This window comes from Mustela erminea, chromosome 17 (assembly GCF_009829155.1).
Source record: "Mustela erminea isolate mMusErm1 chromosome 17, mMusErm1.Pri, whole genome shotgun sequence".
Taxonomy (NCBI): Eukaryota; Metazoa; Chordata; class Mammalia; order Carnivora; family Mustelidae; genus Mustela; species Mustela erminea.
Genome location: NC_045630.1, coordinates 11,476,288 through 11,493,806, shown reverse-complemented (window position 1 = coordinate 11,493,806; position 17,519 = coordinate 11,476,288). Strand labels below are relative to the sequence as shown.

Sequence of the window (17,519 nt, the reverse complement as noted above, 5' to 3'; positions counted from 1 at the left end):
GTAATAATCAATGTGTATATTATTTTGACTTTAGAATTACTTCATTTTAGGGGTACCTGAGTGGCTCAGTCGGTTGAACATCTGACTCTTGATTTCGGCTCAGGTCATGACTTCAGGGTCATGGGATAGACCTCCCTTGCCAACTTCCAACTCCCTCCCCCACTCTGGCTCACGCATGAGCACATGCGCGCACCCTCTCACTCTTGCTCTCGCTCTATCCCCCATGCTCCCCCAAAATAACCCCCAAATAACCAAAAAAATAATAATTTCAGTTTTAGTGTTTTATGTGTTCTATTCTTATAGAATACATATATTCTATATATGTATTCTATATTCTATATAGAATATATGTATTCTATAAGAATAGAACACTTAAAATATTCTTATTCTATGTTCTATTCTTATAGAATATATAGATAGATCTATCTATATAGATATAGAATATATATAATATATATTATATATATTTATATATCTTATATATATTATTAAATATTAAATATATTATATATATATTTATATATATATCTTATATATATTAATATATATAAGAATAGAACATAGAATAAGAATATTTTAAGTGAATAAGAATAGAACATAGAATAAGAATATTTTAAGAATATTTTATTTTTAGAATATTTTATAGAATACATATATTCTATAAGAATAGAACACATAAAACACTATAACTGAAATTATTCTCAGTTCTTTCTCTTCAATCAGGTTCTGTAGCTATAAGTAACCTTGTGTTCTAGGGAGATGTATCCACTATCAGAGCACTGAGTTGCTTGTAAGGCACTCGGAGGTCTAATAGTAGACGTCTTAGAATGGTTTTTGTGGACATATTTTCCTTTATAACATTAAAGAAGAGTAAAATTAATTACCAGTCCCCAGCCAGATGGCATATCGGCTTTTCGATCTTCTGGGACTCCGATAGCTACATGGGGCAACTTCTGTTTTTTAACTGAAGACCAAGATTGGTTTTTTATTAGTAGAAAAAATAATTACAAACAACTGCATTTACTCTAGGGAAATTAACAAATATGTAGAGTTCATTTGACTTTTTTTTTTTTAATCTAGTGACCTTTTTTTTTCTTCCTGTTAACACTGATAATTGGAAGGTAAAGTGTGTGTTTTCCCATTCCTCTTTGCCACACGGACAGGTGAAAAACTTTCTTCATTTTGTTTTATAAGCTGTTTTTGTATATTACGGATACTAGCCCCATTATCTGTTAAAAGCATGCAAATGTTTTTTCCTAGGTTTTTTTTTTTTTTGTAACTTTTAACTCTTTTTTAACTTACGGGGGTTCTTGGGTGGCTCAGTCTGTGGCCTTATGGATACTTTCTGCCAAAAGAGAACTACCTAGTCCTTTTCACAGTGAGATACGGCCCAGACTGCAGGTCCCTTTTGCTATTGTACACCTGCTCAGCGGGGGTAACTGCTGGCCACTTGTCAGTCCCCTGATAACCATGATTTCCAGGTTCAGTGAATAGGGAACAAACATTTGAGCTCCTCTAAGCAATTGTTCTCATACTGAAGTTTCGCAGTAAGGGCGGGAATTATACCTAAGTTAAAGAAAAAAGCCACTATTGTCATTTTTAAATGTAAAACTTACCTTCATGTGTTTGTAGAAAGCAGATACATATTGTTTAAACTGAATGGATACTGAAGATATGGGATTAATATGTAAACCCTTGTAGGCTTTTCCCCTGTAAGAAGTTAGAAACTATTGGGCAATAGGACAGATTTTCAAGGAAATGTTCTCAAGTGCAATATGGCCTGTGCCTTTCTCTTGCTTCTCAAACAGTGTATGTGTGTGTGTATTTTTCTTTCAGCTGTGGCCGATGTGCACAGTGATAGCAGAGACTCTGGACTTGCTGATCCTGAAAGTCCTGGGGTCTCTGACCATAAGCGCGACCAGGAAATAACACTGAACTTGCAGGAAGATCACAAAGTAGAACTTGATGTCCTGAAAGCAAGTGTTGACTTAGCGGAAGAAAAGCCTCCTGTTTCTGATGCTCCTCCTGATCCTCAAGAAATTCATGTAAAAAACTAATTTTTTACTTCGTTGTTAGTTTTGGTTTAGTTAGGTTTCAAACCATAGTTTAAACCTAATGTATTCACTTATTTTGACTGCTGTATAAAAACCTCTTTATAATATCCATTAGAAGAAAGCATGTAAATATTTTGTGGAATATAAAAGAACACATCCTTTAAGTGAGAAGAGTGTTTTTCGTGAAAATCAAAAAGTTATGTTAAAGAAGTCAGAATTGTAACCATTAATTTCTGCTTAGTATCTGGTTCAAATGACAGTTCTTTTAGCCATGAGAAAACAGATACTGGCTACTGCAGAGACCAGTATGACAGCGAAACTATTCAGAGCATTTGAAAATAACAGAATACAGTTCGAGAGGATTGTTCCCCCATGCAGACTAGTAGGAGAGTGCTCAATAGCTGGCTGGGGTTTAACTTCTATAACATGAGAAGGGATTTCTTTTCTTTCTTTCTTTTTTCCTTCTCTTTTTTTGTACTTAATATGACTTACGGTTTCTCAAAATTGCACCACATTTCTTTTAATATCAACAGGCAACTATATATGATAAGTGAATGTAAGATTTAAAAAAAAAAAAAAACAAAAAAAAAACCTCTTCTAATTTATAGAAATGTGATTGTATAGTATTTGGAAAGTTTCTTAAGTCATAAAAATGTCATGGTTGTCCATATTCATTTTCATGAGTATTCTCACTGTAAAATGGATGGATAAAGTCCCTATTCCTTCAGCTGGGAAGCTAATAAAAATTGTGGGCATGGTATGAGTGAGAATCCTCATTTCTGGGTATTTCCAGTCTTCATCTCACTGAATGTGGGGGGAGTGGGAAAATGTCATTGTCTAGGTGGGCGGTAATGTTCTACCTTCTTGGTCAGGAGATCTCTCTGTTACTCTCTACCTCCTCCTTTTTCTCCCCCTCCCTTACCAAAAGGTAAATGCAAGGACCATTCCTTCTTCCACCAAACCCTTGCAGGAGAGGTACTGAACTTGAAAGCCTTAGGAATTTCATGGTTTATGCAGCCCCAGCAAAGGGAAGAGGATTGAGTCTAGCCCAAGGGAGCTTATGTAGGTGAATTCTTCTTCAACCTTATGGGGATGATGCTGTTTAGAAAAAGTGTGGTTAGTTAGGGAATTTGGGGATTACCATTAAAACAATTTGGGGATTGTCTTTTTCTCCAGTTAATGTTTTTTCTCGGGCGAGAACAGACTAAGTCCTTAAATTAGTATCATAGTAATTTTCAAGGTTTTATAAGGACTGTCTTTTTTAGCTAGGGAAATGTGAAATTTCTATTTTAATTCCATTTAGAATCTCAAAATCTTTTTCTGTCTAGTTATTTTGACCAAGTAATAATGTCTGATTTCTTAAAGGGATATTTTTTTATAAAGTAAACCCATAAGTATATGCCATATCAAATGTAGTTTATGTTTAACAATTCATATGCCAAAGATGAGATGATTATTAAAAAACTGTATGCTTTAGGCTAAAATAAATGTACACATTAAAATTCTTTAACCGGTCTCTTATCTTTAATTCATTGTAGGTGACTGAACATGAAAAGCTCGGAGTTCAAGATTCAGGACACGAGGCTAGGAGTCTTGCATTTAACGAGTTGTATCCCTCAGGGACTCTTAAGCTCCAGTATAATTTTGATGCCATTGAGCAACAGTTTTGTTACTTATCTGATAATAAAGACTCTGCTGAGTGTGACGTTCCTGAAGTAGATGGGGAACTTTTTGGGGCTCAGAGCAACTTTACCTTGATATTGGAAGGTGAAGAAGGAGAATTAGAGACCGGTGATGCTGCAGCATCTAATGTGTCAGCTCCAGCAGCGAACACGGCAGCTGAGGAAAAACCCATATACAGTGGGGAAAACGGTGGACCTGGTGCAGAGTTGGCAACGGTCGTAACTAGTAATCAGGAGTCCCAAAAGGTAGAGACCTTACCATATGTGCCTGAACCAATTAAAGTAGCAATTGCAGAAAATTTGCTAGATGTAATCAAAGACACAAGAAGTAAAGAAATTACTTCAGATACAGTGGAACAGCAGTCCATTCATGAAAACATACCTTTAATAAGCCAGCAGGTCGTCACCAAGGTAGTCAAATCTACGTTGAAGACTGTTCAGGAAACCAGTACAATGACTATAAATGTGAGCCAGCTTGACGACACGATTTCCTCCAGAACGCGCAGAAGAGTACGTGTACAAAACCCAAGCGTCCTATCAGCACAGCAGGAAGAGTCCACAGCTGTTGATACTCCTGACACATTGGGCCTTTCAGGTAGGAGGACTCGGAAAAGAAACGAAATTTCCGGGTCTTCTGAAGGTGCTTCTTCTGATGTCAGAGTTCTCTCTCAGAACCAGCAAATACCTCAAAACCCTGGGACTCCCCGGAGAGGAAGGAAAAGAACAGAAGATAATCAGGACGTGTTAGGAAGTGATCGTCCCGTGGAACAGGACGTAGAGGTTACTCCAGCTGGCAAACTAAGGAGGGTAAAACCCTCTCAGCTGTTGGAACCAGAAACTGAAAAAAGTAAGCTTTTGTCTGTTACCAAAAAGACTCCTAAAGGAATTAAAAAATCTGTGGACTCTCTGGAAAGCGTTGAAATGGTAGAAATGGTAGATCTAGATCTGAAAGTTAGTAAAGGAGCACGTCCCAGCGGAAGTACCCAAAAACTGAGAAGTGCCACTCTAGAATCTTCTAAAAAAACAGGACATAGGTCAGTTGGAGAAACTAAGCTTTCATCTGTTACCAAAAAGACTCCTAAAGGAATTAAAAAATCTGTGGACTATCTGGAGAGTGTTGAAATGGTAGATCTAGATCTGAAAGCCAGTAAAGGAGCACGTCCCAGCAGAAGTACCAGAAAACTGAGAAGTGCCACTCTAGAAGCTGCTGAAAGTAGAGGACATAAACCTGATGGAAAGCCCGTGGACCAGGCACTGCCTGCCGAGCCTGATAGAAGTCCTAAAAAGAGGGAATGTAGCACACTTGATGTCACAGAAGACTCCAGACTGGATTCCTCACAGCTGAGTCTTCAGGCGGAGTTTGGTAGGCCTAGAAAACGTGGTAGACCGAGAAAAGTTAATCCATCTGAAGATGTTGGGTCCAAGGCTGTCAAGGAAGCAAAAAGTCCCAAGAGGAAGTCAGGAACTCTCAGCAGCCAGAAGAGGTCGACAAGAAAGACCCCGGCTAAAAGAAAGACTGATGTTGCAAAGACAGCTTTAGAAAAACTCGTTTTAGTGCCAAACGAGGAACTTACTCTGGTGACAAGCTCTAAGAAAAAGCTTACGAAAAGGACTGGAGATCCAAGCCAGACGTGTACATTAGGCCCAGTATCAGAAAAATACACCGATGAAGGAACGACAGCCATGGAAACTGACAACGCAGAAGAGAGGGTGCTTGCCCCAGCCACTCCACTGAAGTCGTCCCGTAGCACGAGAACTCGATCTAGCAAGGCCATCTCGTTTCCCGACCTCTCTGAACCGAAAAATGAGTTTGTATTCTCTACTCCCATGTCAAAGGTTCCAAAGAAGGAGAAAGGTACGTTTATTTATATTCAAAGCACAGTTTTCATCTTGCTCAAAGTCTTCAGCTTAAGATTCTGTTGTTTAAATCACAATTTGATTCAAGACCGTAATTATTTCTCCTAAAAATGGTTAGTATTTACAGGGAATTCCCCCCCCCCCATAAAGAAAACACGCCTTATCTTTAAATAGTAAAATTTAGAGATTTTATGTTTCAAATTTTTATTCTCAGATTCAGGAATTTCACTGTGACTGTTGAAGCCTTATAATTCCCTTGACATGGGTTTAATCTTCTAGGATAGTATCATTTCTCTTCATTCTGCCCTGACATAAGTGACTTAATTTCTCCCCCGATAGAATCAGCATTTTTTTAAAGATTTTATTTATTTATTTGACAGACAGAGATCACAAGTAGGCAGAGAGGGAGACAGAGAGAGAGAGGGAGAAACAGGTTCCATGCTGAGCAGAGAGCCCGATGTGGGGCTTGATCCCAGGACCCTGGGATCATGACCTGAACCAAAGGCAGAGGCTTTAACCCACTGAGCCACCCAGGCACCCCTAGAATCGGCATTTTTAATCTAAGTGCCACTGTGTTTAGCTCGTGTTCCAGCAGATATCACCACCTCAAATTGTTTTAAAGGGAAGGAGTAGAATTTTATTGAATAGGATACAGAAATTATTTCAGTGCCTCTTCCCTGTTGCCCTTAAATTGGCACGACTTCCCATCTAGCCTCCCTCATTGCCCCTGATGAGCTCACAACTGTATCACTGGGTTGGTATAGCACACACCTTCCTTCCCAGCAGGGGCGGCGTGTCTTCCCAAAGGGTGAGAATATCTTATTCTTTATCTGTGCTGTTAGGATTTGGAGGGGGGATGTTTCAATGAAGTGGCCAATTAGGAGGAAGGGTCTAAAAGGTAATGATGATGAAGGAAATATTGAGACACTGGTATAGCTGAACAGAACCTGTTAGGGTCGTTCTTGGCAAATGTGATAAAAATGGTTAGGTGTGCAAAATGTAGTCGCTCACTTAAGGCTGAAGATTGGAATTTCAGCAAAGCAGCTCAGGGACTCATAAGTAAAGTACGTGACTTTGTTGTATTTATTTAAACCTTTCAGAACTATTGAATGTACTTCTAAAAGCATTAGTGAACATCCTATAAAGTTAGTTGCCTCATGACTTGAGGAAGGCCACTAGAAATTTAAGCTGCTAAAAAATATTCAGACTGAAAATTTTCTGTATTCAGCATTCACCCTGCAAACATCTGTATAAATGTGCTGGATTCTGCAGTCATTCGATTTAGTTACATAGCCTGAGCCTAGGGAGGGACCCTTCGCCATCAGATGGATCGTTTGTTTTACAAAGTAACTTATAGTTGCAGGAGGTCCGTCTTCCTGCCCCCTACCCCAGTTTGTTAAAAATAGATCTTTGATTTTGTAGTGCTGTAGGATTCAGTTTTTCACAGCATGAGGAAAGGGAGGTCACGGCCGTGCTCTCCATGGAGCCAAATGCAGTGACAGGAGTATGTCTGAATTGAGCTCACTTGACTAAGCTGTTAGATCAGATAAATTTTAAATGAAATGTCATAGGGTGAGTAGAAGGTCATTAACACAATCCTTTCATGCTTTCCTTATGACTTAGAAAAGTGTAGCAGACACACAAATTGTGTTAATAGGTGTCACTAGCATCTCTGATCTTCGTCGTCTTTACGTATTTGGTGTCTATATGCCCGTGGACTAGTTTTACTTGTTTTTGGAGTAAAATACGTGCCAGCCATGGAAGATGAGAAATCCCGTGTCTCCGGTTATCAGCAGGACCGATAAGCAGCGTTCCCGTTTCCTTCCAGCTGTGTGTCTGGGGACGTAGTCTGCTGCTTCTCCCGCCTCACTTCATGAACATTTTCTGATCCTCTCTAATACTCTTCAGAACCGGGTGGGTGTTCCTGAGTCTGTGTGGCTCGTGGCTGCCCCACATCTCCCGAAGGGCCGCACATGCTTGTACGCTCTCCTGTTACCTACTGGAACTGTTGTCAGGTTCTCTCGCATTAAAAATAGGCACCTTGTCTCGGTAGAAGTGGTGAGAAATTGGGGACCGAGCTCTCTCGTTCCTGCCACTCAGTAGCTGGGCAGCCGGTCCTTTCCCTTTGCCACATCGGGCTTCTCACTTGGACCACAAAGGGGACAGCGCCAGCCCCGCAGCCTTCTGGCCACAAAGCCATCACCAGCATCCAGGGCCACCTGCCTCTCTCGCCCTCCTGCTAGAGTCCGCCCCGCTCCCCTGCCCGTCCTCGGCGTGTCCTGCCAGCAACCCCAGAGGGCAGGAGGCACCGTGGAGCGGGCACGTATTCTCATCAGACGGGAAGGCGGTCAAAGAAACAGCCGTCTTAGAGTCTAGTTCAGGGTGTTTTGCCGGTCAAAAGAACGGGAAGCTTTGCTGTCTCTGTAGATTTGGTCTACTTTCTGCTACTCAGCGGCAGATCGTGCGGAGGGGCCTGCCGTGGGCTGGAGGCCGTGCTGGGGTCGGTGTCTGTCAGGACTCTGCTGCAGCGCTGTGAAGTGTCGCTGCTCTTCCTCCTGCCCCAGTGCGGGGAGGTTGAGGCTCAGGGAGACGGAGCCCCCGCGCCGCGCAGGATACGTAGTGGCGTCCCGGACGGGCTGCCCGGAGGGAGTCGACGCGGCCGCGGACCAGTGCGTTCCTGGCACCGAAGCCCGCACTCGGGAGCGCCGTAGGCCGGCAGAACTTGCCCTCGGGAAGCGTCGAGAAGTGGGGGAGGAATGGACATGGCCAGCAAGGATCACAAAGTCTTGTTGGGCTTAGGAGAAGCACATGTGGGAGAAACGGGGGAGGCCAGACGTTTTTGCCCTGGAGTGGAGGGGTCGGCGTCACCTTACTTGCTCCATGGACGTGTAGGGGGAGACGTGGGGAGGAGCGCGAGGGGTCCGAGAAGCCAGAGGGGCTGTTGCTCCCGGTGGCCCGGAGAGGAAAGACAGCGTGTTTTTATTCCCTAGAAGGAACCTAGACAGCTTTCTTTTTAACGACCGAAGGGCAGTCACACCAGCTCCCCCGGCTGTCGCCGCGGCCGCCCCTTACCCGCTAGTAGCAGAGCGGACTTCGATTTCCGACCTTGCCTCGGTTTTTTCTTGTAAGCATCATGTGCTTTAAAAGCAGAATTTGACGTCTTAGAGAAGTCTTGATTGTCTGATCGTCTCGCTGGGACTAGACTTGGAGAATTTTATTTCCGGACTTAAGTTCTTGAAGTAGTAACCTCCTAACAAATGCAGACATCGCTGGAGCACTCCCCGAGCACCGTCCACGCTGCTCGGATCCGCTCGTCTTCGCGGTGACATCGTGGGTCCCGTCACTGATGGCATTTTATAGAAACTGAGGCACAGAGGGGTTTAACTGATTTGCCGCCTGCAGAAGCTAGGACTAGCCAGCGGCAGGCAGCCTCACCAGCTGCTTCCACAAGCACAGGGCTGCTTGCCGTGAGTCCAGAGACCCCGTGGCGAGAACAAAATCTGAGATGAAGTCTGTGATGTTTTTAGTTACATACTTTGAACCAGTTCTTAATTCAGCCATTTTACTTTGTCTTTGAAATATCTTCCTATCAGCCGGTTCTTCCACAGTCATTACTTTCTCTGCTTGCTTTTTTCCTTTACAACGTGGACTTTCTTCTGTTGTTGCTTTGACCCAAGCAACTACCTCTGAATGAGCCGGAAGGAAAGAACTTTGGGGTGTTCTTTGAAGACAAAATTACTTCTGTAAACTAAAACCTTGTCTCTGGAATAGGTGGGCTTACGAAGCAAACTAGCTTAGCTTATGTACAAGATTGATGCTTCCCTTCCTAAGAATGTTTGAGGAGCAGTAAAGATTAGAAGTTGGGGTGTCTGGGTGGCTTGGTGAGTTAAGCCACTGCCTTCGGGTCAGGTCATGATCCCAGGATCCTGGGATCGAGTCCTGCATCTGGTTCCAGCAGAGAGCCTGCTTCTCCCTCTGCCTCTGCCTGCCTCTCTGCCTGCTTGTGCTCTCTCTGGCAAATAATAAAATCTTAAAAAATAATAATAATAAAATCTTTAAAAAAAAGATTTGAACTAGTTGACTGATACAGTTCTGAGCATTATAGGTGTTATTTTTCTACTGTAGCATTTAGTTTGAGGCATTAGATGTTCCTGAATGTTGGGTTTGCCCCATTGTTCTTGTCCTCCTGGTGCGGCCGCTGTGTTCAGATGCTCGTGTCTTCCTAACGTGTGTTGTTTGTTCCAGGCTTTAAAAAAACCATCGTTAACTGAGATGGATATAGATGGGCATGGATACAGTGTGTGTTCTTTTCTCCCTGCCTTGCTTTAGGGAAAAAAATAGAGGCTCCGGCACAGCTGCAAGAATTAGTTTCAGATTTATCTTCTCGGTTTGTCTTCTCGCCTCCTGCGTTAAGGACCAGGCAGAAAACCACATCTAACACATCCAGAGCGGGAGATGAACTGGTAAGAAGTGCAGTTTATTCATATGCTTATTTAAACATGCTCTATACTCCGTATCGGCCATGTTTCCTAAATAAACCTCTGGTGAAAGCACAGATTTTTAGACCAAAAGCCCCAGATCCTTGTCTGCACTTCTGTGGGCTGCCCTTAGGGTACAGTATGTCACCGATGGTGTGTTCCTGGCAGCTGCGGTTTAGATTACCCATTAGGGGAAAGGCTTCTAGCTTTCAGTGTCGCCTCAGAAGGATCCGGATGTATTTATCTAGATTAGAGGTCTGAGGTCCCTGAACTCCCGGGGTATCACGCACACCCCACACTTGGAGAGAGCGTGTTTCAGAGGTGACTGTACCACCTGACTGCACATAACCCTAAAAATCAAAATAGCTCTAGGGCTGAGTGGGAGACAGACCCATATTTTAACATTAATCTTAAACATTTCTTGAACTATCTACTATGAGCCGGTTACTGTTGAAGGACAAAGACTTGCACAGAAATCACTTGGGCAGATTCCTGGTCTTGCAGGAGCTCAGTTTAATTGGGGAGGCTGAAGCACGTAATTGTTTCCCGGTGTGGTGGGGATCATTTATGCTCAAAGAACCCTATCGACGGAAAAAGGCACCACTGGAAGAGAAAACTGGATCGCAGAGGCACAGAGGCCTGGCAGTACGCGGGGGTGGGGCGCTGCTTACAGACGGGTGAAGAGCCACGTGCACACTGAAGGAGGGAGGCCGTGAATTCTAGGGAGGAAAACTAGTCTCTGGTGGCCTGTTCCCTTGCGAGATGACGAGAGCCTGGACGTGGACGGAGGCAGTGGGGACAGGAGGGCACAGACAAGGACGTGTTCCACGTGAAACACGCGGGCCTTGGAGAGGAACCGGATGTGTGGGGATAGGGCCCTGGATGGCCCTAGATGACCGGAGTTCCTACTAAAGATAAAAGGGGTGCATTTGGGACTTGTGGCGTCTGAATTCACCAGCCCTGTTTGGCCATATTCCTTGACTCAGGATAGAACTAATCCAACGCGGATTTTAAGTATTTACTTGCGATTTATCTTCTTAAATTTTTAACGCGTAGAAAGATAATGCTCCGTCAGAAACCGTGGGAAGGCCAAAAGTGAAAACAACCAGGACATCAAAGACAAGACAAACAAGCAGGTATGACCTTTTAGATGCTGTAATTTTTATCCAGAGTCATAAGTTAGAGAAATGAAACTCTTCAGGGAGCGGTCATTCTCAGGGGCATTTGTGCACACTGGCTCGTGGTGATGGCTGGGTCTCCCTACATAGCAGTGAAAGCCCATCCATCCTTTTTAAAGAAGGTTCAAGAGGGCAGTTCTGTGCCTGTTGGGACTTCATTTTGGCAGTGGGCGGGGGAAGGCAGTGCGAGGTTTCAACCTTTTCTTGGTAAATGTAGGTAATTACTAATAAAAATAATTGTAACTTAAAATTCTTGCACTTATTCTACTAGTAACAATAAAACTTCCATTTGTGGAGAAATTGAAATTTCTCTTGGTATATTAACGCTTAAGCATGATTGAATTTCATAAAAGTACCAAGTAAATCCACTTGATCACCCTTTAAAAACGGACTTCATGAGACCTTGGAGGCCATATGAGACCATAACTCATAACACCGTTGACATGTCATTTGGCTTCGTGTGTATTTGTGGGAAACGTTCCTATGACAAAAATGTGCACGAACTTGCCAGTTGCTGGCATGTGAGAGCTGATTCTCACGCACCTGACGGGCCTGCTGGACTCTCAGCCCACTGACATGGGAAGACTTTATACAGCCTCCAGCTGCCATTTGTGACCGGATGCTTCTCTTCACTTCTAAAGATAAAGCACCAGGAAAGGGTACTGCTCATAGAGGCTTTTTCCTCAGTGTAATTGGGAAGTGGATTCTAGTTTACATTATAATGTGTTTATTCTTACCTGAATTATGTTTTGTTTTCAGAAACAAAGAAGAAGATAATTGGTCACCTCCTCCTGTGAAAATCCGGCTGATTTCTCCTTTGGCAAGCCCAGTGGACGGAGTCCAGAGCAAGCCTCGAAAAGCGACAGCAGTGGCGGGAAGAGCTCCGGGAAGGGGCAGGAAGAAGCTGTCTTCCTTTCCAAAGCAAGTTTTACGCAGAAAAATGCTATAATTTTTTTTCAAGTTTTTAATGAACACCAATTTGTAAAATCATCCTAATTGTGTGGATTATTAAAAATCATCTAATTTGGAAGAAAATAATTTGTATAAATTACTGTAAATTTTTGTAAACAGAAGGTCTTCAATAAGTATAATAACTCCATTAAGGAGTGTGATTCTTTTAGTCTGGGCAGTTTTTCTATTTTATATTAAGACTTCATACATTTATATAATATGTAAATATGGCTTATTACTGGAATGTTAAATAAAGTGTATACTTCATGGTAGTTTGTGTCTGTTAGATTTTTGAGAGGGGATTTCTGTTTTAATAATGATTTTATAATGCGAGTAGGCATTGGTCCCATTTTCTTTTGCTACAGTTCAAGGTATTAGACCAGCCTTAAAATGAAGATGATTGAAGAACTGATTTTTTTTAAAAGTTGCTATTTTATAATTTATGCACTTTGCTCCTATGGTTGAGATTTCTAATCATAAAATGTACATATATCTATTTTTGCCTGTTACTATGTTGAAATTGAATTATGGGCATGTAATTTTGCCGCATTTTGTAGTTGAACAAATTTTGTATATTCTACCTCAAATGAGTCCTTTTCCAAGCAGTGCATTGGTTAAATACAATGTTGTCATTTCTTGTTCAGCAAGCTTAAAGGCTCTTTACCTTTATGGTCTCTTCATTTTTCAGAGACTGTTATCCAGATTAGAGTGACCGGTTCACTGCTCACTAGCCTCTTGGAAAGGTTTGAGAGGAAGGGAAATGTTGAACAAATCTTGTCTCATGGTTGCTCGGTGCACCTCGTGTGTGCCTAGTCTCGCTACAATGAGAAGTCTGAACAAATTTTATTATATTCTTGCTGTGAAGGAGCTTGCTATAAAAAAAAAAATCACAGAAATCCCATAATATTCAGGTTTGAAAACTGACGCATTTTCGTAGGACCTCAGGCAGAGACTATTGAGGACGGGGATCGAGTGTGAGGTGGGAAGGGAAAAGAAACAAGACACCTGTCTGCAGTACGACTGTGTGCAATTCAGTGGGGACGCTTGATGTAGCCTGGGAAACTCATCCCGAAGTTAGTGCTGTAAAATAATTTATAACAGGTCATCGGATAGTGTGTAACGAATGGACCATTAATAATTGATTGTCTAGAAACAAACTGCTTGTGTTGGCTAAGCTTGTAATGTGTTAGTATGAAGCAGAAGCACTGTGCTTTCCACCTTATTTTTCTACCAAATCAAAACCACCAGAGCTGGGAAAATGACGACCCCTCTGCCGAGTACTGATGGTGTGCGGGTGGCTGTGCGCGTGCGGCCTTTCAGTCAGGTTAGTGATGAATGCGATGCCGCCTGGTTGAGACTCTGACTAGATCTTGCATTTTATTCCTTGTTCTAATGATCGTTATCAAACGTGTATTCAAGCTGCTTGTCATTGATGGAACATTAAACTTCTTTAAATGAACTTGTTAAACGAGTAATTTAACGATCGCAACATAATTAGTGAACACGTAACCTCATTCCTTTGCACAAGTAGCTCAATAAAAAAATAATTGATGAGAGAAACGTACTGCAAGTTAGTTTTTTCAAACCAGTGTGAGTTGGTGAATACAGATGCACGCTCTTTTTAACGAATGTCCTTTTCCTCCCAACTGCTCCTTCAGCTGTGTTGCCACTGCAATGTAGGGTAAAAGAGAAGGGATCCTTGTCCTGGGACCCCGTAGAAACCTCTGATTACCAAGGCATTAGTTACAAGTTTTACGATAATTGACTGCTGTGGATCAAACGCAGTCCTGGAGAAACGGTGCAAAGCAGTTTGCAGTCTCGTTACGTAAGTACTTGGTGACGGAACGTACCACAGTGGGGAGGCAAACAGCTCCCAGAGATGGATCAGGTCTAGTTCATTCTGCCTGGCTTGGTCATGAAGATTCTGGAGATGGAGGCATTTCACATGACCCAGGGGCCAAGTGAGATTCGGACAAGGATATTCCAGATGGAATGACGAGCAAGGGGTGTGTCGGTCCCGAAGGCGTACAGTGAGTGTAATGGAGACATAGGTGAGCTCTTCCTTCCCATCTGGACCTTGTTCAGCCTGATGCTCTCCTCGCTCGTCCATTAGTATTCAAGATTGCTTTGCACGTTTTCCGTCCGTGTCTCTGATTTCTACTCCCTAGCATTCATCTGTATCACAGCTACCAGGTGGCTTGTCACAGGATAGCTTTCTACGCCTAACTGGACAACTTCAAGTGCAGGGGCTCATGGGGGCTTCTACAGAGGCATGGCTTTTCAGGCCCCCGACTGATAAAAAATAAAGGATTTTGTATGCAGTTTAATATCTTAGCCAAGAAGAAGGAGGAAATCGTCATTTTATAACCTAACCATTTTATAACCCGTCATAAGGCTAAAGGTAGTCCAGGGGTATTTTTCACTGGCTTTTAATACGTTAGAGTAACTACACGTTTTGAACAAGATGTAGAAAGTAGGCACCTTAGTTACATGGCTTTTAGGACGCCTCATCAAACAGATGGCATCTGATCATACTCCACCACCAGTTTGGGCTAGCTTATACTGGAACAGTAGCAAGGAGGAAAGCGGGCCAACTCGAAAGGTGACAAGGGTGGATGGTTCTGGGCATGCCTGGGCAGCTGGTGCCCCTTGGGAGGGGGGAACCCTGACTCTCTGACTTCCCATCTTTATGCTCATGGTGGGGTCGGAGCACCAGCTTGGTGAGACTGACTGTGTTTGAAGATATAGCATTTTCTTAGGAGCCCTTGAAGTCAGATGAGCTTGGGGTCAAGACTTGACTTTCTCACTCACCCACTATGTGACCTTAAAGGTTTTAAGCTCTCTGAGCCTTGGTTTCCTTCCATACAAAATGGAGATGTTGTTAACTTAGGAGGCTTACTATCACAAAATTAGATGAAATAATTGTTAATCAACACAGTGCCTGACAAGTAGTCTTGATATTAACCTCTATAATTTTTTCTTATTTGAGAGAGACCAAGACGATATTGGGGGGCTGGGGGGTGTGCAGAGAGAGTCAAGCACACTCTGCACTGAGCGCTAAGCTCAGTCTCACGCACCAAGATCAATCCTGTAACACCAAGATCGTGACCAGAGCCAAAACCAAAATGTGATTCTAGTATATTCACAGATAGGTGCAGCTACCAGCAGTTTCAGAACTAAAATATTTATGACCTCAAGAATCAGTCACTTAGCTTCATCATCCTTGTCCCTCTGGTTCTCAGCAGCATTAGTCCGTCTATTCCCTGTTCTGCCCAGGTCACGTGAATGCAATTAGTCTTTTGTGACTGGCTTCTTCGACTTGGCATAAGGTCTTCAGGGTCCATCCACGTAGCACACACCAAAATTCCATTTCTTTGTGGGTGGATACTGTCCCATTCTATGGATGTACACATTTCGTTTAATCCACTCTTCAGTGGATGTTTGAGTCGTGTTGGCTTTCTCCACAGCCTTACTTTGGTTTCTGCGAGAAATAATGCTGCTAGAGACACTCGTGTGTAAGCTTCTGTGTGGGCACATATTTTTATTCTTCTTGGGTTTACACCCAGGCATGGAATTGCTGAATCATACAGTAACTAGTTTCATCACTGGAGGAACTGACTTTTCCAAAGCCAGCTGTACTGTCTTGTGCTCCCCACAGCCAGTGCACAAGGGTTCCACTTTCTCCAATCCAATCTAGCTATGTGACTATCCTAGCCTTTCTGGGTGTGACATGGTACCTTGTGGTTTTGAATTGCAGTTCCCTGATGACTAAGGATGTCAAGTATCTTTTCATATTGTTGTCCATGAGTGTATCTTCCTCAAATGTCTCTTCAGATCTCTTACTCATTTTTAAATTGGATTATCTTTTTACATGGAGCTGTTCTTCTGGATACAATTCCTTATCAGATAATATGATTTGCAAATTTTCTCTCATTCTGAGGGCTGTCTTTTCACTTTCTTGATGGTGTCCTTTGAAGCACAATCGTTTCTAATTTTGATGAAGTCTTACTTTTTTTTGTTTTTGGAATTCATGCTTTCGGTGTCGTTAGACTCTGTCCAATCCAAGATCATGACTATTTACTCCAATGTTTTCTTCTGTACTGAAATCTCTTACATTTAGGACTTTGTTCCTTTTTTTTTTTTTTAATTTTATTTATTTATTTGAGATAGAAGCACCCAAGCAGGGGAAGTGGCAGAGGCAGAGGGAGAAGCAGACTCCGCACTAATCAGGGAGCCCAGTGCAGGCTCGATCCCAGGATTCCGGGATCATGACCTGAGCTGAAGGCAGATGCTTAATTGACTGAGCCACCCAAGTGTCCCTCATTGGTCCATTTGGTGTTAATTTTTGCATAAGGTATGAGGCAAGGGTCCAAGTTCATTGCTTTTGCATGTAGCTCTCAAGTTTTTCCAGGACCTCTTCTTGCAAAAGCTATTCTTTCCCCATTTTTGGCAGTCTTGTTGAAAATCAGTTGACCATGGAGGCCTGGGATGACTCTGTATGCCTATCGCTGTGCCCGTATCATGCTGCCTTGGTCACTGGTTTGTACTAAGTTGTGAGATTGGGAATTGTGAATCTTACTTTGTTCTATTTCAAGATGGTTTTGGCTCTTCTGGGTGCCTTCCAGTTCCATGGAAATTTTACTATCAGCTTGTCAATTTCTACAGAGAATCAGGTAGGATTCTGATAGAGATTTCACTGAATTTGTATGTCAGCTTGATGAATTACCATCTTAACAATGCTAAGTCTTCTCATCTATGAACATGGGGTCTTTCCAATTTTTAGATCATCTTTAGTTTCACTCAATGTTTTGTAGTATTCAGAAGATATGTTTTGTACTTCTTTTGTTAAGTATTCCCAAGTATTTTGTTCCTTTTGATACTACTAGAAATGGAATTTTTCCATTTCACTCTTAGATTCTTCCTTTCAAGTGTATAGAATTGATTTTTGTGTATTGATCTTGTATTTTACAACCTTACTGAACTAATTTATTCGTTCTAATAGTTTTTTTGGAGAGTTCCTTAGGATTTTCTTTAAACATGGTTTCCTTTGGTTCCATGTGCTTATAATGCTCACAGTCTGGCATCTGGTCACTGATAGATAATTTCTGTTGCCTGCCGTTTTCCCAATATATGGGTCTTACTCTCCTGTTTCTTTGCATACCTCATCATTTTTTAATGGAAAGCTGACACGAGATAATATGGTGTAGCAAATCTGGGAACTGATTCTCCCACCCCCCGTATATAGCTTGTTGCTGTGGCTTATTTGTTGGGTGACTGGTTGGACTATTGTAGCGAAGTCCATTCCTCACCTCAGGAGGG

General features: G+C 42.4%; 1 protein-coding gene across 8 annotated transcripts in view; it reads left to right on the top strand.

The window, feature by feature from the left end:
• Positions 1 to 13,756, top strand: part of AHCTF1 (AT-hook containing transcription factor 1) — an 84,628-nt gene extending 70,872 nt beyond the window's left edge. For all 8 annotated transcript variants that reach the window (XM_032319362.1, XM_032319361.1, XM_032319360.1 and 5 more), the window contains 5 exons: positions 1,837 to 2,045; positions 3,593 to 5,591; positions 9,923 to 10,056; positions 11,128 to 11,207; positions 12,009 to 13,756. In XM_032319362.1, coding sequence (XP_032175253.1) covers positions 1,837 to 2,045; positions 3,593 to 5,591; positions 9,923 to 10,056; positions 11,128 to 11,207; positions 12,009 to 12,198 — 2,612 coding nt within the window. In that variant the 3' untranslated portion in view covers positions 12,199 to 13,756. The remainder of the gene's footprint in view (positions 1 to 1,836; positions 2,046 to 3,592; positions 5,592 to 9,922; positions 10,057 to 11,127; positions 11,208 to 12,008) is intronic.
• Positions 13,757 to 17,519: the final 3,763 nt, after the last annotated feature.